This window comes from Scomber japonicus, chromosome 8 (assembly GCF_027409825.1).
Source record: "Scomber japonicus isolate fScoJap1 chromosome 8, fScoJap1.pri, whole genome shotgun sequence".
NCBI lineage: Eukaryota > Metazoa > Chordata > Actinopteri > Scombriformes > Scombridae > Scomber > Scomber japonicus.
The window spans coordinates 23,181,868-23,207,410 of NC_070585.1; the positions used below are offsets into that span (position 1 = coordinate 23,181,868).

A 25,543-nucleotide genomic window follows, 5' to 3' on the forward strand; every position below is an offset into this window, starting at 1 on the left:
ACAAATGTGTGTGCGTGCACAATATTTTTGACTAATGTGCTCTATGTGTGTTAGTTTTTGAACAAGTATGGTAATTGTGAGCTTTTGAGCCCCGGGAAAACCCACATCTAAATCAGACTCAAGCTGCTGTGTAACTCCCAGATTTTCGTTTTAAGTTTGCAGTCTTGATTATGTGGGTGTGGGTGGGTGGTTGCATGTATCTGTGTGCGTGTGTGTTGGTTTGGATGGAAAAGAGACTTAGCACTGCCAAGACGCAGGTGTGCGGATTAGGTGTGATCCCTTCTCGTATTCTCAGTAGTATATCTTATTTGATGGCTTTTTTGCCATGTAAATCTCATCAAAAACTAGCTAACAATAGCACCACGTTGACAGACGCCCAAGCATCTGGCGAGCCACCACTCTGAATGTTCAAACTGCTGTGAACAACCTGTCTCCAGAAAGAGAGAAAATAACTGGGAAGGAAACTCAAGGAGTTTGTGTGTGTGCGCGCTTGCAAGTAAGTGTTTGTGTTTTCTTGTGGGTGCTTGAAAGAGATGAGAGAAGGAAGGGGGGAGAGTGGGGTGGAAAGCGCATGCTGATAGCCTCATAAATCATGAAACAGATAGTGCTGTATCTTAACCAGTGTTGAGCCAGGTGATGGCATGATGATGATTTGAATGCGCCTCTGCTTCTCCAGTTTCAACTACCTTCATTGACTTTGCTCCCTCATTCTGCTCAAAGATAGAGAGAAGGAGCGAGGAAGATAGAGAGAAGGAGCGAGGAAGAGAGGAGAGAAATAACTTTGCCCGGCACAGGGCCCCATTAAAGTGTGATGAGTGGCCTCAGTGAGGGGCTCTGTGTACAGCACTTTATTCAGGAACGTTCACTTATTTATAGGTGTTGGAATTGTGTTGTTTGCTTGTTTTATTGAAAACCTTGTGGGTAAAGTGGTGGCGGGCCGCCTGGCATGTGAGCGCCACATCTCTAGAGGGCATCCCTGCAGAAAAATCTTCCTCCTTGATGAATAAGTGAAAGGGACAGATTAATTTTTCATTCACACAGAATCCATTGTCGCTTGAGATGTCTGGTCTGTGGCTATGTGTAGTCAACCTTCAGGCGGTTAAAAAAAACTACAACCTTCCTGGGATACGAGAGCACATGCACAAACACACCTGCATGCAAGCACATAATATATGTACGAAATCACACTTGCATGCAGAAACACACGCACATTATGGATTCAAGTTGTGGAAGTAGTTAGATGTAAATTAATGTCTTTTTACTCTAGCACACAACTGCAATTGAGCTTATGGCACAGCATCTATAATCTTGTTTTTAAAGATGAATAAATTACTATTACTATTACCATTCTATCAAAGTTTTTTTTAACATCTGTGGAGTTATAGAATTTTAATTAATTTCCTGTGAGAACAACCAAAAGTTCAAAATTCAAAAAATTGTGATTCAAAGGGTACAAGAAGCTACATTTCAAAGTTTTCTTTTTTTTAGACAGTATGTCTATATATTTTTCTTCTACCACCTCTACTTGTACTCTTGTATACCAAAACTCACGTTGACAGCCACACAGACGATGCACACGTAAAAACATGAAGGTAGCAAAGTGTAGCCCATCACAGGAAGGGTTGTGGTGTTTTGTGTACATGAGGGAGCATCTCTCAGTATGAATGATTTATTTTAAAAGAGAAAGTGAAAAGTCTTTCTGGAAGCACACCCACCCTGCACCCCCACCCATGTGAACAGAAGGGAGCATCTTCACATGGCCAAATGGGTCTGATGGTGATGGCATTGAGGAAAAGCGCAGTGCTGCTCGCTTGCAGGGCCTTCTATGATCTCCACCACCACTCTCACTGCGCTCTGGGACACATCAAAAAGGGGATTGATAAATAAATAACACACAACAACATGTTTTATTAACTTGGGTAAGGCTTCAGTGGTCCTAGAGAATCCTGAGATTGGATGGCGGCTTGGATTGTTGCTGGAAAACTTGTAGAAGCTGTCTAACCAGCTGCAGATTTTCAGGAGTCTTATCAAAGTCAATTTCCAAGAAGACTATCAGTGACTTAACAGTAGCTTTATAGTTCAGTAAACTGTCTGAACTTGAATTTGATGGATTTATTGTTAACAGATTATTTAAGGACTGTGTGTATTATAATTCAGAATATTAGTGAGAAAGAGAGGCAGACAGCAATATTTCACTGAAAAATTTAAAACATATGTAAAACATATGTAGGTGTTTGAATTTCAACATCTACAATGAATGGTTTGTTACTGGGTGATTATTCTACAACATAATATACAGTAGAACAGCTGCTACTAATGATTGTTTTCATTATTAATTTCTGATTCAATTATTAATATTTTCATATATAAAATGAGGAAATAGTGAACAGCTCCAAAACAGTCAAGAGAGTCAATTTGCAATTATGTAAAACAAAGATTCTTTGGAGGTGGAATAATCAAATGCCACATATGACTCAAATGATTCAGTTGTAAGTTGTTAGTAATACATTATATTAACATGAAAAAGACATGAATTCTGGTGGGCTGTGCTGATCCTTTTTCCTTTTACACTTGGATTGATGTACATACTGCAAACTCTTGGTCACGGAATCACCTGTGGTTATGTATCTTCTTTACCTACTATGTGTTTTTGACAGAAATCCAACACTATTCCTAGAGATAGAGCTTTAACTATATTTTTGTTTACAGTGAGGGAGTGATTCTGCTTCTTTGCTATGGCACAAAGAGATGTGTGTTTCCATAACCCCCTTTTTTGGAGTGAATGCAGGATGTTTTTATAGCCTAGCTTGTTCTATAAGTATTAATACTGTCAGCACGATGCTGAGATTCCACTTGTCATGTTTTATCTCCACATTGCAAATGGATTAGTGTGTGCATGTGTGTCCATAAGTGTGTGTGTGTGTGTGTGTGTGTGTGTGTGTGTGTGTGTGTGTCTGTGTGTGTGTGTGTGTCTGTGTGTCTGTGTGTGTCTGTGTGTCTGTGTGTCTGTACATGTATTTACTGTATGTGTAATTATGTGCGTGTGCTGCCAAACTTATTTGTGTTTCTGAGAATGTGTGTCTGAGCATTATGCACCTGTGAGCGTTTGTGTTTGTGTGTCATCTTGAGCGCACTGTGAAGGTGTCATTGTGGAGCCTAGGCCCTGTAAGCTGTCAGACAGTGAGAGATGCTGCACCTCTAAAGGGCATGCTTTCTGGGCCTTTCCTGTCTATTATAAGCCCTGCAACACCCATCAAGGCTGTTGCAGTGCACCCCCATGTCCCTCAAGCAGCCACATAGAGAAGCCACCTTTCTAACTAGGAGAACCCTTTCCTCTAAACTTCACATACCCTTGTCTTCCATTTTGACATGATAAACGCAAGCAGCAGTAATGAGGCGCGAGTTGTCAGGGCATCCATTTTGTTTTGCTGAAATGTGAGTAGAAGCAAAAAATCTTAGCCTTTCTCCATTTTGAGACATCTAGTCCCCTGTCCTTCTGGGCTGCAGCTCCTCACCAGTGCCAGGGGTTAACACCTCATGGCTCCTTACTTCACCTTGTGATTCATGCTTTTTAATTTATACGGACATTTGATGTGAAATCCTGCATGTGTGGGGATTTATAGGACATGATATATCAGACACAGTCTTTTTGATAACACTCAGGAGTGGTGACACTGCTGAAGGTGGTGCTAGCACTGCAGCTACGATAGACTGCACTGAGGCTAGCCAAAGATTGAGATGTGTCGCTATCTTGCCATCTGTAACAGTCACGCCTGGCGTCGTCAGAAACAGATCGCCTTGATACCAGCCACATCAAATCTCCAGTTTGCCAAGCAAATAGAATAAAACAATCTATCGATCTTGCCCCACCTCTCTGTGTATCAACACAATCCATCTGTGTTTATCAGGCTATCTGGCTTCCTATCTTTTGTTGTCTGCAGGCAGGCATTCTTTTCTTTTCTTCTCTTTTATTTTCTTCCTTCCTCCTCCCACATTTGTTTGGTGATTCATCAGCCTATTTACCTTATCATGCTGCCAAACCATCCATTTAGGCTCCCATCTGTCTGTCAAACTATATCTTAGCTTCCATTTGTCTAACTATCTCTCTGTCTACTCATTCACCTGTCAATCATGCGGCTTGCCTCAGCTGCCGCAGGTTCCATCCGCTCGTCTTGATGATGCTGTCTCTGACCTCTATGTCTAACAAAACTGTAGGATAAAGTAATTAGATTCTTATCACTTTATCAAAAGTTTTACATTGTATTAACTACTGAGTTATATCAGTGCTGGGGTTTACATTAGGCTAAATATATGGACAGAGGTTATGAGTTGTTATGAGGATTACCTATTTTGATAAGTATTGCTGATTTTGAAATTTGTTTTATTGAAGATATTAAATGGGGTCTAAAGTTTAGACAGCACATTTTTTCTGAATTCGTATAACATGGTTTTGCAGAATATTATCTGTGATCTAGATAGCTCCCTCCACAGTATCCAAACGGAAGCAGGTCACTGCTTTGGCTCATTCCAGCTCAGATCAGACCTCAGTGGAGCAAGCCAGACACTGATGTCAATGTAGTCAGGGGGTCTGGCCTCCCACAGAGGCCCAATCAGTCTTATAGGATCAGTGACTGGCCCCCCTAGGCAACAGTGTGCCTTGGCCTGATGGATTACTCTCTCTCCTGGCTCAGTCCTGTGAAACCCGGGCTTCTGCTACAGGCCCCATCTGTGCTTTCCGTGGCTGCTGCATGCCTTGTGGTCATAGTCTTGGGCTGCTGGTGAAGCCCCAAATCAGAAGGTGCTCGGACTCGGAATCAACTATGGAGTTGTAAACAACACAAAGAGTTAATGTTAAAACATAGGGGAGAATGTTCCTGCTGACTGTGCTCCACATAATGCACAGTACTGCTCCCCCTTATACTGCTAGACTTCTAAGCCTGTACTTGATATTTCTGTGTTGTGCCAAAGTAAGGACGTTGTGTCCTTACTTTGAGCATAAAGTAAACACAAATAGCAGGAAACAGCTTGACAATGCACAGCAGTTTCATTAACTTACTCTAGAGCATTGTTTCTCAACTGGGGAACCCCTTGTCCATGGTGTAATTGCTATTTTTTTAAAGTTCCACTGGCCTTTACAGGCATACCATATTTCCTCAAATAGTGGCCTGGGCCTTCATTTACCTCAGCTGCAGAAGTTAGCAGGCCTTAACCTGAAGCAGGCCTGTATTAGAGGCAGACCTTTATTCCCTTTGTTTGATAAGGGTAGTTGGTCATATTTTAATACAAAGCCTTGTTTTGATCCACTCCCATTTGCCCTGTTGAAGTTATGGGAATACATGTGCATACATATGCTGTTTTATGCAGATGTATTACAATAAAGGAAAACTAATGCTATTTATTTTGCTGTGCAATTGTTTTGGTGTTTTTTTGAGGGATATGCAGGGGATGCAGTAAAGAAAAAGTATTTGAGAACTGTTGCTATAGAGGATATTTGTTTTCTTCATGGTTATACTTACGTTGAAGCCTGCCTTCTGAAACATGGCTGCTGAGAGGATAATCTTGAATGGGAGTTTTGCCTCAGGCGCTGATCAATCGTAAAAGTGTTTTCATATAACTGTTCATTTGGGCTGTGTGTGCCTCTGCTGCATCCCAGAATGCCAAGAGCCATTGTTCCGTGACTGAGGAATCAAGTCCAGCAGAGATATGTTAAGGAGATTTCTCAACCTGAGGGGCAAAATGAGGAATTGGTGCTACCAGTAGTCTGTCAGGCTTGTTGTTTTCAATCAAAAACCTAACAAATTTTGGCCGAGTTTCAAGGGGAACGATAGATTTTCTTGAGATTACCACAAACATGGATTCATGCAGAGCTTGAAGTGTATATAGTGCAGACAGGTTTTTACATTCACAAACACACGCAAAACCCTTTTCTTCTCTCCTGCTGTTTTGTGCCTGGTAGAAACCTGTCAGAGCTTCCCTACTGAGAAGATACACAAGTACTTTTTCTTCCCTCTGAAAAATAACCATTTGAATATGAACATGCGAGGTGATTTCGTACTCTCCTGAAACATATTTTGTACCAAGCAGTCTGGGGGTATTACTCTCAGACCAAGCTCCTTTCAGTGGGACTATTAAGGGATAGCACATGATTGTTAGCACAGTTGATGTAGTAGCATGGTGGAGAAACAAGAAACACCGTATGTCTATCCAGAGATGGGCCTAGTTGCAAGAAGGAAAAGAAAAGTGGTATGTTTTCGCAGTCGCAAAAGAATCAGCCCTGATGCCATTTATTTGAGTGACGCCGCACAGCCCAGTTTTTGTTAGAGGGCGTCTGGAACTTAAATGGAATCCAGGGAGGGTAAGTCGTGAGATGCTGTTGGGGGAAAGAATGGCTGTATTCACTATCTGGGTCAATCGCCGGTATTGCCAAGCATGCACATCACCATACCCACTGAGATAGAGTGGTGATAGAGGCATGGAAAGATTAACCAAATCCCTGCACTGTCAAAAGTGATTGCATGTGTTATGACCACCCTGCTCTCTGTGAACCTTTCCTCGTTACTGTTTATCTCAACAGACTGTCAGTTAAAACTCACTTTGCCTTCAATTTCTGTATACAAACTGTCAAACAGGCATGCCATAGCTGAATACTATGAGATTTAGTGTCCATCTCAAGTAGTGCTTTGATTTATGTTGCTTGTTCTTTTTTTTTTTTAAATCACAAGTGGTGAACTTTTTGTGGTAAATAATGACAATAATGTCAGTAATAAAGGGGGATTTAAAAAAGAACATTAAGAGAGAGTATGAGAAGAAAACTGAAAAGTACAAAAGACAAGACAGTGTGTACGAGCAAGAGAGAAACGGGGAGTGTGGGTGTCAGTATCTTGCCTCAGCATGTTTATCCAGGCCTGTCTTAGGCATTTCCCTCTGTCATACCATTCTGATGGCCTCTCCCTGCTACACCATGCTGAGAAAACACAGCATAACATATCAAGCACCGGATTGCAGCCCCCTCACTCTCAGATCCTCTGACATTTGTACACTCCCTTCATTTCGGCGATACTTCTTTTTTTTTTTAAATATCTAATTGTAATTCACAAGAATATTTCACAACAGATGCATTTCATCTACCATTGTTAAACTTCACACATACTGTAACACTTTCTCTATAAACCTCCCAAGATTTTAATGCAGTGCAGCCATGAGATTTAGTGATTTGACAATGAGGATCACAGAGGCATCACGTTTATTATCCAGGGAATTTTTGAAAGTCATTCTGGGACAAATAGGAAATCAATAACTGAAAATGTTGGTGAGGCAGAATGAGAAAAACTGGATATATCAATAGAGTAAATTAGATAAAACATTTGATTAAAAAAAAACTGGTGTTCAATGATGGAGTCAGCGAAATAGCCTGTGTGCATCAACCATCTCCCCAAACACATCAGCCTAAACATTGAAATGTGCCTTGTGTACAGTTTTAGTACTATTTTTCTGTGAGTGGGATTACAAAAATGATCAATCTCAGTGATGATAATGCTACATTTGAAAGCAGTGATATTTAAAATATTTCCCCATTAATATTGATACACATAGATATAATTAGAGTTTGGATTTTTAAAATGGAAGAAAATCAGATGACAAATTAATTTTTAAAAATCTCCAAAATGTTTGTAATCCAACAATACCATAGATTAAAAGGGTTTTTTTTCATTTGTTAATTATTTACTTAATTAGAGAAATAATGCAAGAGATTGTAATTGTTCTCTTCTCTCTTATTCTATTATCAGAAGAAGGATGATACTTGTTTTACTGTAAATTGTGATGAACAGTGTCTTCTTACAGCTTTTGAATGGAGATATAAAATGTAAGTGAAAATTGTTTTAAATCAATATTCTTTTTTTCTGTTAAAAATACCGCCAACAAAAACAAGTGTAATATATACAGTGCAAGTGCAGAAAGAAAGTAGGTTGTGCTTTTAATCCTTTTATCTTTCACCATGCATTAGTTGGTATACATTTCAGCTACTTGTTATAAATCAATGAGTGACTAACAACATCAGATAGAAAAGGGTCATTGACACGCTTTCTTCTTCAACCCCACCTCCCCATCAACCCCCCCCCCCCTCCCCCCCCCTTTTCTCTAGCTCTCCACAACTGAACTCACCTTTTCTTTAGCTGCACTATATGTTTCCCTCCCTTGCTCCTTGTTTGGGGTGATTACTCTTACCCTCTGAATGAGCGGCTGTGTTTGCCGCGACTGTAGTTTTGGTATACCTGGCCCATAACTTTCAGTAGGAAGAAATAGCTTCTCTCCCTCTGCATCCCATTTATACGCCGTATCTTGTTTCTGTGTAGGGAGTTCCATTACTCTGTAGCTTGGAGGCTGGCAGGGCGGAAGGGGGGAAGGGAGGTGGAGGAGATGAAAAGAGGTGATAGAGGGTTGCGGCTGTTGCTGTTGCCCGTGCCTGCTCTCCTCTAGTCGACAGTGAAACAAACCCAACATGTTGATGCACAGCGAGTGGAGATTTAATCATCTTTATTATGTTTTAGCTCATCAAAATATGAAGTGCAGAGTGACACTTTGAGACAATTAGACAAGAGGAGAGACATGTCAGAGGAATCATGCCCTTGCTTACTTGTTTGGCATAAAAGGCAGTGACTACATGACACAGAAAGATATTTTATAATAGATTCAGCTCCAGTCCTGCCTTATGATGCGCCCTATTGCTGCTATTTACACACATGATTGGTGGATACATGAACCTGACCTTGTTATTGTGGCCTTGATGAATGTGAGTGCCATGTTTAGATGTTGGCCCAAACTCTGATACTACCCAGATGATATTTAACTAACACAGCATAATCCCTCTAAAAGTCTTCCTGTTTACGCTGGCCACTGAGAGGTAATTCCTCAAAGTATCCCATGCTGAAAGCATTTTGATAGATGACTGGCAGCTTTTCCTTCTTTTGCAGATCATAGAGCACTATCATGATGTAATTCCGTGTAATTAGCCGAAGATGACAGTAACACAAAAGTCATTATGATATTTAATCTCTTTTGGGGAATCCACAAGGGAAAGTGTGGCTCTATCGTCTATCATAACATGAAATGATGTCTCACTGGAGGCCCTCCAAACAGTCAGGAGAAGGTTGGAGTTGACTGCGCCGGCTTAAGGCCTTTGCTTTCGCTGTTTAGTAATCTTGGCGTCCTCTCCTCCTCCTATTACCCTTGTCTTATTCAGAGCCTCTCCCTTGTGGCAGGGATCATCATGATATACATGCAAGGAAATGCTTGTGTGTGTGTGTGTGTGTGTGTGTGTGTGTGTGTGTGTGTGTGTGTGTGTGTGTGTGTGTGTGTGTGTGTGTGTGTGTGTGTGTGTGTGTGTGCGCGTGTGTTAGAAACAGAAGGAGTGTGTGTAATTTCCTCAGAGCAATGCAACGAGCCGTTTCTCTGTGCTTCGCTTCAACACTTGTGCGACAATGTATTTCCTTCTCGAGTGTGTGTGTGTGTGTGTGTGTGTGTAGGAGAGAGAGAGAAATAGATATAGTGTGGGTTAGTGACTACCCCCTCCATCTGCCCACCCTCATTGAAATCCTCAGTGCATTTAGTAACATTTTGAAAACCCTGCCAACCAGCATTTAATTTAGTTCTGGTACGCCAACATCTCCCTGCTGTAATATGGAATACCTGCTCTTCTTATGTCAATTTCTTCTCCTGTTCTTGTGCTCCTCTGTGTCGTGTCTACTGTAAATCGGAAAGAAGTCGCCTGTGGGAGAAGCAGGTAAAGAAGCCATCAAAACCAATGCGAGTAGAAAGAGTTGCAATCAGTGTTCCAAAAAACTGTAGTTTGTCTTTTGTGCAGATCTCTCCTCCTTTCCCCCCCGACTCACTTTGTTTCCCTTTCTCTCTGCGTGTGTGTGTGTGTGTGTGTGTGTGTGTGTGTGTGTGTCTGTGTGTGTGTGTGTGTGTGTGTGTGCGTGTGTGCGCGCGCTTGAAGCATTCAATTCAGTCGAGGCTAGTAGTAATGTTTCTCTCCCAGTAGAAATGGCTGCTGTTTGTTCAATTGTTGTGATAGATTGATGTGGGGTGGGAAAAGATGGGCTTTTATGCACCTGAAGATGGGAACAGAAAAGTCTTTATGAGAAGCCAGTAGCTCTCAGTTCAAGAATCCTCTGATGGTAGACGCATTTTCCTAGAAGTTTTTCTCCCCTTTTTTGCAAAGTCTTTGACGGAAGCTTTCCTATCTATTCAGGCAATAAGGCAAGACGCAAATACCCCAGCTTGCTATATGTTCCTGTAAGCTTTCAACAAGTGGTCATACTAATGGTCTGAATTGTTTTCAATTTACACAGCATAGAAAATGGTGGCCTCTTCAAATATCAAAGCAAGTAACAGTGTGCTCTTTCTTAAGGGCTGATGTTAGTTTCAATGCAGCTACTGTACATTTGGGGAACTGATAGCAAAAGATCCAAATCACAGGTTTAACATACTGCTTTGTAAGCTGTAGCAATGTGTGCTTTGTTTCAGCTGATGTTAGACCTACAATGATTAGTCAATGAATCCACTAGTTGCCAACTTTTTTTTAAAAGAAAAAAATGTCCAGATTCTCTTATGTCAATCATTTCCGGGTTTTATTTAACCCTATAACAGTAAACTTAATATATTTGGGTTGTGGGCTGTTGTGGACAAAACAAGACATTTGAAGATGTCACCTTGGGCTGCGGGAAATAATGATAGCCATTATAACAAATATACATGTATAATTATATATACAGTATATATTACATGTTTGTCTCCACAATGAAAAAATGAACAAGCCCTTGTGCAGGAGAGGGCCTATACAAAGGCCTCTCCACAAAACACAAAAGGCAAGATAACCTGATTTACAATAAATAAGAATAATAATGAACAAAAGGTGGCTTTAGGCTGTTACATATTCTCTTGTCAGAGATATCATGGTAGGTACTGTATGTAATGTGTCACACAAAAAAAAATGTATGGATTGTGAAAGTCTTTATTATAATTATAATTTCTGTGGATTGTTCCAGTGTGTCTTTTATGATTTTACTCATCTTCTAATTCATTCATAACCTATTTTGTATAGTCTTCTCTTTGCTCCTTTCTGCTGTCTGTTTTCCAATCCTATTTACAGTAACAGCTGTAGCCTAAGATGAGCCCAAATTAGAGACAGGGGGGACTGTATTTTCTGCTTTTTATGTTTCTCTGATAGACTGAGGGTCAAAGGGTACTGCTGCCAGAAATAAGGTTACAGCAATTGGGCTTGCAAATGATTGGCAGGGATAGATTGTAGATGATCTACCTTTTTTCTGCAATTCTGTCCCCTTTTTTCCTTTTTGTCATTTTGTTCTTTCAGTCTTTCTTTCTATGGATGCTTTTTTTATAGGGAAGAGGGTTGAAAAGTCCTGCTCACATAGGGAACCATAACCTGTCGACATAAAAATGAGTGCATGGATAAGTAGTGATGACATTTTTCACCACACTGCCAGAACTTGTTAGCTTTAACAATTACCCACTATATATAAATGTATGTTATCATGAAACAAGCAGAGAATATATTATAGACATCCTGATCTGTCTTCCCTTCGCTCTTTCTGTTCCTTCCCTCCCTCTTTCTCCCTCTCTCCTCCTGTGCACCATCTGCATGTTGCTTTGTATCCAATCTGAAGAAGAAGTGTTCTGTTCTCGACTGTGATGGTGGGAGTCTGTGTAGTGTGTGTGTGTATGTGTGTGTGTGGAAGCATGTTTGTGTAAGTGTTCCTAGCCATCACAGTCACTCTCAGCTCATTACCTGACATGATGGATGGAGCGAGTGCCATTAAACAACGCCCAGCCCGGGATGCCTGGCACCCTACAGCTGGCACTGAGTAATAGGCTCGGTGGTGACGGCACGCTTGGAAATACCAGGGAGTCCTGTGTGGGTGTGCCTGCATGGCTATGCTTCCTGGTTATGTCCAGCCCCACCTGCCACCTGGCTGCCCAGTGGATGCCATGGGCATTTCTGGGCAGGCATGGTTGGATAGCATGGGAGGCAGTGTTTGTATGACTCTGTCATTGGACTGGCAATAGAGAAAACCCAAAATGTGACTGCTTCCTGTCCACAAAGGCTCCAGTGAAACGATCACTGTCACTAATCACTGGGTGCATAGCAACTACTGCAACCTTTTATTTCCTTACCTTTTCTTTCAGCATTTTCCAGTTTATATTTAAAGTTTTTTAATCAGACGCACAGTATCCTCACAAAGAATCTTTCAGAAGCAGACCAGAATAAGGGTATAGCACAAATATATCTTGCAGTGTTTGTTTATTGCCTTGTCGTGTTCTATATGTGCGATATATGCAGCCTTATTATTCTCCTGCCCACGCTTCTTACTCCAACTGTTTGTGTGCTCCAGCATGTGTGCATTTACTTTGTCTCCTGTGCATATGCTGTATCTGAGTGAGACTAGGTTGAGGGGCTCTTCAGTGGAAGCCTGGATCAGGAGCTGAATGGAGTTACTATGACTCCAGACACAAGCACCTCCACTCCAACAGCTTCTTCTGTTTTTCTGTCCTCCCCTGCTGCTCCGCTCTCAGTCAGCCTGGATTTGCTTCATGTTGTTTCTCCTCTCTACTCTGTCTCTTTTCTCCGCCTCTATACAGTCTTTCATTTAGTTGAGCTCCTGCGTGCCAGTATGGATCAATGTAACAACACTTTCTTGTTCTTTCTCAGTCTCACTCTGTTTCTGATTCTTTGTTGTTTCTCTCTCTGAACAGACAACCGCCGTGCAGTCCTGGAAAGGTCTCGTTCACGCCACAACGCAAATCACCAAGCTCGATGATTGCTCGCGCCTACCATAAGACGCTAGATAAGTGCCAAAGAGGCCTGCGAGGAGGAGACCTGGAAGACATTTGAAGGAGGGACAGACCAGACGTCACTGTGGCACACACACACACACACGCTAAAGCACTCTCACGCATACACACAAAGCACCAAGTATGGGACAAAAAAGCCTAAAAGAGCCACACAGAACTAAAGAATCTACATTACATCACTCACAGACATTTAATTCTCATGCTGTTCGTCTGACGCCTTACATACAGTATTTATACATTACTTTCTCATCACTCAAAATGCTTCCTCTCTAGATGGTTTGATTCATAGGAAAAGGAACATTTTTACTTTGCTGCTGTTGGAAATGGACGATTTTCATTGCTTAAAAAAATCTATTTTGATTTTTGCAAGCCCTCGAATCTTATATTTTACAAAGAATTTAAATAAAGCACCATAGTTCATACTGTTTTGACATTAAACATGCAGTATGTTAAAAATAGAGATTCTTCCCAGAAGGACAGCACCATAATGTATGCTTATCATTCAGAAGAATATGCCGCTGCACAGAGTGCATGCAACAAAGGCCAGTGGGCCAGCTGTTCTTCAAAGGAAAAACCTGGATTCAACACCCATGTTGGCAAGTCTACAACCTGCTTATTCTCTTTTTTATTGCTGAACTCTGAACAGTGATGGGAGTGGTTAGTTTTTTATCTGTCAACCCCTCCTTCAACCAACATGCAGACAATTACTAATAGTAAATGTACCCAGAGTCCACATGAATCATTTCATTACATATCCCACAAAGCCAAAAGAGCTGGCCCCTGTCTACACCAATATGTCACAGCATGTGACTCGTGGATCTTGAGCGTGTAATCTCCATTTTGACAAGATGCATTTTATTTTTAGTTTTGTAATATCTAACTGATGCCTGTGGGTGCTGATCTCTGTCCCAAGGTCACTTTTGCTGTTAACGTGAGAGACTGACACATTTCTAAATGCATACAACTGCCTGGAGGAGTTAACATGACCGCATGACCTGTTCTGAGGTCATACAAGATTTCAGAGTGGGTAGTTTGATTATGAAAAGGGTTTTTTTATTATTATTATTATTATTTCTTTTTTAATCTAAATTTATTTCAGTCAATATAGTTTTTTATTTTTATGTAGGCTCTAAAAAACAATTCAGAAATTATATCTGTTTGGTTACAAATTGTTGAATGATCCACTCAGTGTTTTTTTGTTTCCTCTGGGTTTTCAAATAATAATAAGAAAAAGCTCTGTTGGAAAAAAAAAAACTAAATGCGCACATTTAGTTCAAAATCATTATCTCCTCAAAGAAAAATATTTACATTTAAAAAAACTATGTGTCATTAATGGAAACAGAGTTAATGTCCTACAGCTTAAAATTCACAGGTGAGATATTAACAGGCATCATTTATATCACAGAACAAAATATAAAGTGAAGGCTTAATATGAACCACAGGCTGTATTATGTGCATTAATTGAAAATCCTGTGGGTAAAAAAAAAAATTCAAATCTAATGAGGAACTCCATGGCTTTAAAACTGAAGTGTTACCGTGAAAATTACCGACTGTAACACCCTATTAAAGCCTATGTTTCCTGTTGGGATATATATGATGTCAAAGCAAAATACTTCACAGCTGTTTTTAATAAATGATCCCTCCTAATGAAGCTCTCAACATCGAACAACACACCTCACGCTTGGTGCTCGTGTTCAAACTAGTAGAAACTTGACTGTAAAGCTTTGTGTCTCTGAGAGGAGCCACTGTAGAAAACAGTTTCTATGTTTACTACTTATTCATATATTCATGCCTAGGGCAGTCCTGTCCTCTTACTGCCCTAAACTGTAAGCAGATGCTACTAAAAACAACAACTGACTCTGCATGGAGAGTGGGCATGACCAGAATAATCGACTGAGGGGCACAAAAGACAAGATGATGCTTGTCTTAGCAAGCAAGTCTCCCAATGCCCTCCAATTCCCCAGCACTAATGGCATAAGTGACCCTTTTACCATAAACCAAGTTACTTTGGTAATACCATAACTGTGCTCTAGGCTCTGTGTTTATGTTTGTTGGAGTGTGTGTGAGCGCAATGCCAACTCAGTAATCGGAACAGGAACCCGGGCAAAACGGGATTCAGTGTGCTTGATTCCTGTACTGAATAGATGGAGATTTTTCATTTAAACAATCTGCTAGTGCTGCTTGTGATGTGTCTGTTTCATGATGCCTCCTTTCCCAGCTCGCATGCTTCTAAAAATGCAATTTTACACATCATCTCGGCTCAAGGTGCATCCACAATGCTCAGAGAAGTCTGCATATTTAAGGAGACAATAATTCTCCCCTGAATATAAGGTTCAAGCAGTCACACAGAGAAAGCATAGAAAATGAGGTTTCCGGATAAGGGATTCTGCATAGATAGGAGTTTTTAAGGATGTGTTGTACAGCGCAGAGAGAGATGTGGTGTAAAAAGGCAGTGATTTCCTTTTTCTAATCGCAACTCGCCCTTTGTCATCATACCTGTATAGTTAGAGGAATTGAATAACTTTTTTTTTTCTTTGACATCAATCCTCTGTTACACAACACCAATGTGACATTTGGCGTTATTTTGACCTTGTGATTGGACACGCAGTGGTATGTGGTGACAATTACAGTATCTATTTTTTTTCCGGAATAATTTGACTGAAAATGTTTTATTTAATCAACTTATATTTCTTTTTCAACATGTGCCAACTTTTTTTTAAATATAGTTTTCACCATTGTGTTTCCATTTGTTTTATTTTGTATATCAAAGGGAGTAAAGGTCTCATTGTGCAGACATAAAATCTTTTGAGGTTTTTTTAGCCATTGTTTAATTAACATTGTTGGTCCAATAAAGAACATCTTAGGATTTTGATGTGATTACAAATGATAGTCATGTGGTATTTCTTATCTAAAATGCTCAAACATCTTTTGTAAGATGTAATTTATTATTTGGGTTTTAAAAACACTTTTTGTAATGATTCCATTGTAGAATGATGATATAAGAGCTATCATGTGTTCGCCATTGTAGAAGTTCCAAATTTTTCCCGCTATAGTGATCACTATGAGCACCTATTGTTTTTTTGAATGATGCAACATAAAACTGACGGGGTCAGCTCTATGTTCCCACAGGACTATTTTCCCACAGCACTATGTTCCCACTGCTCTATGTTCCCACATTACTAAGCCTTTTACTTGTTTTTCAAAATTAGGCCCTATGTTCCCACAGCTCTATGTTCCCACATCCCGATGTTCCCACATTTGAATAATTTGTTAGAAACATGGGAACATAGAGCTGTGGGAACATAGAGCTGTGGGAACATAGGGCTGTGGGAACATAGGGCTGTGGGAACATAGGGCTGTGGGAACATAGACACGCTCCCAAATTGACTGAGGCATCACACACTTTTAAGCAGGTTGCCATTCAAAAGACCGCATGTCTGTAATGCAGTGGCTGAAATCATAAGTGTTTAAATAATTTTTCTTTTTCATGAAAAAAATTTAAAAAAGCTACAGTGCAGCTAATTTTCAACTAAAAGAAAAACTTCTACGATGACAACATTCCTCATCATCCCTGTACGTGATTGTTGTAGTTTTGTCCCAACCCATCTTTTAAGATAAGCAGAAGTATGTGTTTTTATAGAAAATAGCAAGAGAGGCTCATTGTTTCCGTGTGAAAACAGGCCCTTTATGTGTTTGGGCCAATCATCCCCATCGTCTTTTAGCTTGTAACTAACAAACCTGAATGATACGACTTGTGCTCAATGTAATTGTGAAAGAGGAGGCAGGGGTATGAAAGACCTTATCAAAAAGTGCAAAGGTGCCACGTTTGTGATATTTGGTGGCAAGCGCTTTAAATAAAAGACGAGGTTGCAATGTAACCTACACTCACTGACTGTGCACTTTACCTCACAAGATATTCTGCTCAGGCAGAATTGTTTGAAATGTTTGAATATGACATTGCCACTAACAGAGTGAACTATTTGCAAAATACTTCTTTTGGTAAATAGTTCCCAGCTGCCACATATCTGAGTCTTTCCTACTTTGCTAGTGCTTACTATTGATTTTTGGTAAACCAATTGCGGCTGAGTAAACAAACAACACTCATAACTATTGACGAACCCAATCCCACCATGATGTGTACGCTGCCATATCCCTGCCTACCTTCTTTGTTGTCATTGAGTATGTTTTGTTGTCTTAAAAACATTTATATTTGTAACATTTTAAGTTTATTTGTATCCTTAAGAACATGAAAAAAAACAGAATGGTTATGCACACTGTCCTTCCATAGGTATGTAATGGAATATGATACTAAACAATAACCACTTTGTTATATAAACTGATTTCTGAAAGATACAGTGTCTTGTCTTTTTGTCATTATGTTGAGTCATTCACACATGAAGACATATTTATTATACTCTATTTTTTTTTCAAGTTTCACCTTTTGTCTTGCCAAACACTCAGATCTAAAATTGCATCCTCAGTTTACTTTGTGGCAGGGCAGAAGATACCTGCCCCACGCTGACTTATGGACAGGGATTACAGAGAGCTCTGGGTGTTGGCACATGATGAATGGGACAGCTCCTACCTATAAAAGCAACATATTTGGACCTTGGGGTCCCCACTGCTTTATCTTGCACAGTGTCAAAGGCAAAGTGATAATGCTGTCATGTCTAACGGCAGCTTAGCGAAATTACTAGAGTCAGAAAATACATATCCAGAAAAACCCTTTTTAATCATTTTTCAGACCTTAAAATCTCCTCTGTGCCTACAAATTTTTCCCAGCCCAAGTCGGAGGATAAGGAAAGGCAGCGTAAAAATTCAATAATTTGTTTATTATTTGATACTGGAGGATTTAATGTGATAACCAGGGAAACATTTTCTGTGTGTTTCATCTCTTGTAGGTTGTCAAAAAACAAGCACTGTGTGCCTGATTCTATTATAGGCAAGTTAGGTTTGAAATTAATAATAAAATGTGAGAATATATTTTTATTTTAGTGAAGCAAACGTGGGAAAATTGAACTCAGTGTATGCGTGTTTGCACTTGACAACAGTTTGTGAAATGTATTGACTCGCCTGTTTCCTCACTCATGTGTTCCTCCCTGTCTGGATGTGTGAGTCCCAGGAGTGAGTGTCAAATGGCAGGGCAGAGCTGTTCCTGTCCTATCTCCTTAGCGTTACACTCCCTCCCCCCACCACCCTTCCACTAAACCTGCTCAAAACCAATGGCGTGTTCTTTCTGCATGTGCCATGTCCCACTTCCCTGCTGCAGCATGACATCATAAAATAAGGGCTGACGTGGGGAAGTAACCCCATGGCCCCACGAGGGCCTCTCACTCCCTGTGTACACACACACACACACACAGAGGGCCTCTCAATCTCTCGCTGTGTATACACACACACACCGACACACACAGACACACAAAGCTCCATTCTTCGAATCTTGGGACTGATCTTCTCGGAGTCTCTCCTCCTCCCAGTGTGCAGCCAGACAGATGGAGATTCATCTCTCAACAAGCTGTGATCTGTGTTTAGAGATGTGTGCTGCAGAACACAACTCTAATTAGGTTTATTGTTGATCTTGGGAGGTTAATTTGTTCTTGGCTGCAAGTAAACATGCTGAAAGAGGCCAATCTAGTTCCTTACACGGCACCAGCTATGCAGCTCTACAGAAGGGCGGCTTTTTTATCTTCTTGACTTTCCAGGTGATTCAAAAAGATTATACACCCCGTGCTTTATGTGTCTGGTCTGGTGTAATTGCAATTTGCAATGAGGGTGAGAGATCTGTCTTGGTTAGGATGGTAGAATGAGGGATGATATGGGAAGTGTGTTTGTCTAATGAGCTTAAGGTTACAGTTGTGTGTATGTGGCAGGACTTACTTATTTATTTTATCCTGTTTTTTTTTTTCTACAACCTCCACGTAAGTAGTCTTGTCAGACTCTGAGAGATGAGCCAGGCCCACACAAGCTCCCTTTTCTCTCCCTCTTTCTTCTTCACGCTACACACAGTCGTGTTTCTAATGCGCCTGGTGACAGATCAGTTGTCAGCAGGAGTACAACATAATTATGTTTCATTTCACATTTCCACCTACTTGAGAATACGCAAACATTATGGAGATGAGACAAAGCAGACAGTAACGATTCCCTCCTTACCTGAGCTAATTCTGTCTGAGGAGAAATCTTATTCAAGCAGCACTTTGCACTTAAACATGAGAGTTTGAGAAATGCGCGTATGTGTGTGTTCAGGGTGAATGGGTGTCTCGATAATTATGTTTGTGAAAGTATTTTCTTGTCTAATGTTCTGCAGGTGTGTGCGTGCCATAAACAGCTCAGCGTTGTCTGTATTAAAGTATGTCAAATAATGTGACCATCCGCCGCAACGCTGCACTAGTCACTGTGTTTTCAAGATAAGACGCCTGCATTCAGTCAAACACTGTTTGGTATTTTCATTAGACATCGCAGACAGCAGACATTTTCTTCATGACATTTATACACAAGAGCTGAATATAGTATTGCAAACTTAGCATTGCTGCCAGTTTTTTTTTTTTTTCCTGTGGCCAAATCTGGTACGGCAGAAACAAATCTCATGCATTCCTAAAAGTATTTCCTCCCATAGATCAGTGGTTCCCAACTCCACAAAATATTTGCTGCCAGGCTACAAAGAGACAATATGACTATAAAAAAGCTGAGATAAAAACGTTACAACTTAACTGACTCAATTTTTCATCATCACGTCCCATCACACCCCCGCAGCAGAAATCAGCAGTTCTGTTATTAGTGTTCTATATCACAGCTGTAGAGTCACACAAGTGCATTTTTCCCCCCATCTATAAGATATGATGTGGTGCATTGTGGGATTGTTAGCAGACGGTAGGGTTTTTGGGGTCACTCAGAATTGACACACTCAAATAAATGCAGACAGTTTAAATGCTGTAGTGCAATATACAGTACATAAGAGGTGATTTTGGATACAGCCTAGCTCATGAGTAACTTGTCCTTCCATATTTTAGTCTGTCATTCATTTTCTGATTTCAGCAGTACATGAAAGTGTTGCTGAGAAGTTCATTTGTATTTTTTCAAATTTAGCAAGTAGTCACAGTAAAGTACAGTACAAATGAAGTCAAGGTTTGTTTAAAAAAAAAACAGCCTAAATGCTTTTTTTCAGATTGCTTGTTTTGTTTGGCCAACATTCAATAAACAAAAAAGCAATTTAAAAAACACACAACAGAGAAAACCAGCAGAAGTTTGTTTTGTTCGATGAATGATAAAACAATTAATCACAAACACTTCTAGATTAATTTTCTGTTGATTGACTGATCAATCGTTTTAGTCCTTGAATAAACAAGAATCAAAGTCTTTGCTGTATCTTTCTTTTTGCTTTACTCAACATCCAGTGTCAGCCATGTTAACATCTTGAGCCATCTCACTATATTTCAGACATCCTCCCCAGACGTTCAAACCAATGATCTGCCCTCTTTTTTTTTCTTCTTCAACCCTGGAACTCACTTGTCATCGTGTTTGTCCAGCATGCCCTGCCGCAGCGATACTACTTACAAATCAATACTTTTTTTCACTACATGATATTTTAAAATGAACCAGACAGCAGCTGCGTCTTCTATGTCACTTTACCTCAAGTGCTGGGTAGAAACAATACAAATAACAATAATGCTATTTGACACTGAGTGATGCTGGTATGAATCTAACCTGGAAAAAATGTATTACTAGATAGATTCCAGTCAAGAGTTTGTGTTTTGGTATGGGTAAAATAAATATATTTGCTTATTCTTGATCACCGTTGATACTATTCAACACAGCATCTCCATGATCACAGTTCATTGCTCCTTTTTATATCTACTTTTCTCCATCCTGCCTCACCCCACCCACATCCAAGAGACATGGCTCCCAGCAGGGAGAGGGTCAGCTCAGAGGAGACTTCAACCTGTCAGAAAATATTCACATCTAGCCCCTCATGCCTCCCTTCACCATCCAAAGTCTCTGTCTCCCACGTCTCCCTTGCTCCCTCCCTGGCACCCATCACTCCTCTTTTCCTCTGCTCCCCTCCTCCTCTTGCCATTTGATTCAGATCACTGAGTTAGCCTCCGTCTCCTTTGTCTGAGGCTCCATTTTGCCTGGCAGATGGACAGGAGGAGAGGAGATGGACTCACATCGAGAGGAGTGCACCAGTGTGTGTGTGTGTGTGTGGGTGTGGGTGTGCGTGTGTGTGTGTGTGTGTGTTTAAGAGATGGAAAGAGTGAAAGAAAGGGAGGATAAGAGAGGCTGAAACTTTTCTGGGAGGTAAAATGTCAAACAGCAATGAAGTGAGGAGACTTTTATCTGTCCAACCTGTGTGAGGTCTTGCCTTTCAGGCTACTGAGTGACAAGGCTGTAGTTAAAAGAGAGCAGAGATGTGGAAGTGAGGGCGACAGAATGAGTTTACCTCTCATTCACTTAGCTTGTCATAGTGTATCAGTCTTACCTGCATATGCCCTATTTTACTTTATCCAATGTATGATATCAAAGTACGTTCTTTTTTGTCTTTTTTAAATATTTCAAAAGTCAAAACTTATCATCCAGAATAAGTACAAGGACAAAAAACTTTTCCCTTCAAAAATAGTCAAAATTAGCGAGATTAGTAATCAAGTATGCTGCCTTTTTTCTGGTTGTTTGATCTTTTGAAGTCTCACAATATGGCCAAAAAGTGGTTACAAATGGCTGACTCATTGTATACTCACTGACATGCCCTACATTGCTCTACTACTAAGCTCATGCTCTTAGCCTATGGCAATGCCTCTGTACACAACACAGATGCAGGCCTAAGAATAGAGGAGGGTTTGATGGATGCAGAAAGAGAGGAATGGAGCTTGGTAATTGAGTAAGTGCCCTTCTGGATGTGGAAGCTTGAATGAAAAGTTTTTTTTTTCTTTATAAAAAGCCTTTCTTAGGATCATTTCACTCAAAAGTACATAAAAGCTCTTTCAAAGTTTCTCTGTGTTCTTTGCCCTCAACTGAAACAGTCCCTGCGGAAAATGCAGAAACACACAAACACTCACACATTCTCTCCTGAAAGACGAGGATAAAAGGGTTGACCCTGTGAACATAAACTTGCATGCATGCACACAAATACACACTCACATGCACACAAATACTCATAAAAAATAGAGGGTATTCCATTCAGGCCTCCTAACAGTTTATTTTCCAGCTCGTGATTATTAATAATGCTCTAGTTGAAACACAGCAACTCATTTTGCACTGAAAGGTTTAACGAGTGCGAGCAAGCAAACAAAGTAGACTTCCTCTTTGTCACGCCCGGCAGCGAATAATGACCCGCGAGGTAGTGGAATGGCCATCAGAGAGGTGAGAGGGTAACGCATGATTTCACTCAGGAGAAAGTTTTGTCACTCAGCTGTGGAGGAGTGTGAGGAGAGAAAATGGATGAACAGGAGCTGCTGTAACCTGGAGACAAACCCGCAGGATGATGTAAAGCACAAAACTGCTATATGGCAGTATTGAGCCAGATAAACAAGCTGAAAAGTTAAGTTCAGCAAGTTTTGTTGCCTCACTAGTGAGGTTTCAAGTAATGCTTGTTTTCATTATCAATTAATTTGTTTTCTTTGTTTTTTTTTAATTTTTTATTAATGTTTTAAAGGTACCCTAGCTAGCAAACATGGATGTAAACAATGGAGATTTCAAATTATTTGAAAAAACCAATCAAATCTTTTATGAGGAAGGAAATGCATTCAAGATTTTTACTGGACCTCAATAATACATTCAAATATTGTGTATTTGGGTGAGAAATCAAAATACATAAGGTAGAATTCAATACCATAATTATTGTCAATAATTAATCATCATGTTTATTCACTATTGATGAACCTCATCTAAATCTATCACAAACTGCTGAATATGAAAAGAGAGCAATAAATGTTTGCTCATATTCAAACTGTTTTTCCTTATTATTGATCACAGTGTAGAATTGAAATCATATTGTTCATATTTCCCACATAATTTGGCCCATGGCCCCGCCTTATTATAAGTAGAATCCGTGTTTTTACTTTTCCCAGCATGCACCTGAAATTTTCAAGATGGAGTTTATTAGATTGAGTGGTTTAATGGGGAGGATATAAATTCGTTTTTTTTGTTTTTTTGTTTGTTTGTTTTAATGTATTATTTATTTATTTTTATTTTTATTTTAGTATTTATTTAGTTATTTTGTAGAGGGTGTTATGGCCACTTTTGATCCACACTCCATTCGAGTAGGTGGCGGTAATGCACCAATTCGTTGTTTGCCAACCGCCATTAAACAGCAGAAGAAGAAGAAGAAGAAGAAGAAGAAGAATTTTCAAGATGGCGCTGCCTAGATTGGAAACCAATGGGTGACGTCACGGATGTTACGTACAGTGAATTTCTTTTACACAGTCTATGGGTTTGTTCCGTGTGTGTTACATTACGCGTTGGACTAAATACATGGACATATTGAGGAAAGTATTTCGGTTAGAAGGAAACGGATTTCATATTTCACAAGAATGGATACTTGGCAAGCTGTACAAGAAGTCCTGTGTCATAAGATGATCGTTGTGGATAAAGGGAAGACTTTGAAGGTATGTAGAAATTATAGCTGTTCTTACTTTAGCTGAGTGGTTAGCCGAGGCAGTCGCTAATACTATTACTGCTGTGAGCAACCATATAATTTGTGAGTGGTCTTGAATGAATCAGGACAATCTAAGCTTTCTAACAATGTACGGCATGAATATATATGTTTAAGGGTTGGTGTTTAAAACATTCAGAAGAACTTGTCGCTACCTCCCAACCTCCGACCCGTCCCGTGGCCGGAACAGCGTGTTCTAAGCGGTAGGCTATGTGGCTTATTTTTTTATAAACTATATAAATAAAAATGCATTTTGTAGAAACACATACATAGCAGTCCTCAAAGTGGAGATTTCATTTTGGTACTCAAACTAGCAAAACCATTCAAATGATATACAGACCTAATATGAAAAGCATTTAAACCATGTTCAACTAAAATATCTTCACATGTGGACAATAAAAAAATCTCAACATTACTAATGCTGTTACTTTTAAATATAACTAGTTTACAATCATTTATATGGAAAACAATAATATGATCATATCAGAGTATGATTCCACTGTAAACAATGATAATGAAAGACAATTTTTGCTCAGCGCTTCCCAGAGGTATTAAAGGAAAAGTTCACAATATTTCACCTCATTCTGTTCAAAAATGGATTCCAAAGAAAACATGAGGCTTCAGTTCTTTGTGTTGGGGTTAGACAAATTAAGTGTTTGAAATTTCCTCGTTGTGTTACTATCTCTCCCCTGCAGCTCAGCAGAAGAGCAAGGAGGGCACTTTCCTACTACTAAAAAGACTGTAACGTTGCAAGATGCCCACATGATTTGTGTAACTCAGTCAGTTAAAGTCTCATATTAGCTTCAGCTCAATTTTAAAATGCAATTTTGCACAGGGTGAGGTCTATTGATTTTGTCCCCCATCACTCATACTGAAAGGAGATGATGTCCTCATACCCAGTATGTCGTGGAGGAATGATGACAGCCACCAATAACTCTTTCAACATACATATGGCCATATCTTGTTTTAAGATAGACTTTTAAAAATTAAAATGTGAAGCTTTCCTGAAGATTTAAAATACAATAAAACAAATCAGATCCAAAACAGGAAACGGCAAATAACTTCCATAATTTTACTTGATAGATCGATCAGTCAAATATCAATACAATTTCATTCATTGTTTGAGCACTTGTTATATGTTCACACATTCTTCTGAGTGTGTCACAGTAAGCTGGTTTCTCAGTGTTAATGGGTGTCTAATTTGACTCACTCAAACACTGAGTGACAACTGTATCTGAGTCATAAACACACCTCCTCTGACCCCCACTGTGACCAAATATGCACACAGCGTGTCTGCACACAGGTGACACTGCCAAATTCCTACCCCCCGACATTGAGACAATGTATGACAACACTTTCTCCCCTCTGTGGTGGTATGCCGCCTTCACGTGCACATTCACCTGCCTGTGCCCACATGCCACTGCTAAGTTTGTCAGTGTCGCCGCATAATGTGTTCATACTCTCACCATGATGTGTCCTTCTGGGGAGGAGAGGCAGTAACACAAGGTGAGTGTTGATATTAGGATGTAGCATTTGCCACGCTGGGGCGCTTCCCTCATTGGTATTTCATGTAGAGTGCCATCGCATTCGTCACGTTTCATAAACTTCCTTATTATTCACTGGCGGGGAGTAATTTTGTTCTGCCACTCGCAGTTGTGAAAGTGAGAGCGAGAGCGAGAGAGGGAGGGATGACACTGAAATCCTTCTAATAATCATTTTCTCTCTTTCTTATACATGAACTTGTTTATCAGAAGAGCAGGTGGTTGAGTGCCACTCACCTCCCTCCACAGCCCAAACACAAGCTCACTTCTGTGAATCCTATAGGGGTGATCATCTGTGAATCCCCACCCAGTTGCGGTATCTCCACCTAGAGTCTCAGGATAATCAGCAGGCTTTCTGGAGCTTAGGCAAACAGAGTTGTCAGAGGAGTGACACATACAGTCATGCCTAAGGGAAACGTGGACTTGTAGAGGAAAGTAATTCATCAGTGGGTTCATGAACCAAGCAATATCACTCAGGTCCCATGGT

At 40.1% G+C, this 25,543-nt stretch overlaps 1 protein-coding gene across 1 annotated transcript in view; it reads left to right on the forward strand.

Moving 5' to 3' along the window:
* diaph2 (diaphanous-related formin 2) overlaps window positions 1–16,076 on the forward strand; it is a 360,718-nt gene extending 344,642 nt beyond the window's left edge. Inside the window, exon 30 of the mRNA XM_053324402.1 lies at window positions 12,775–16,076. Coding sequence (XP_053180377.1) covers window positions 12,775–12,839 — 65 coding nt within the window. The 3' untranslated portion in view covers window positions 12,840–16,076. The remainder of the gene's footprint in view (window positions 1–12,774) is intronic.
* Window positions 16,077–25,543: the final 9,467 nt, after the last annotated feature.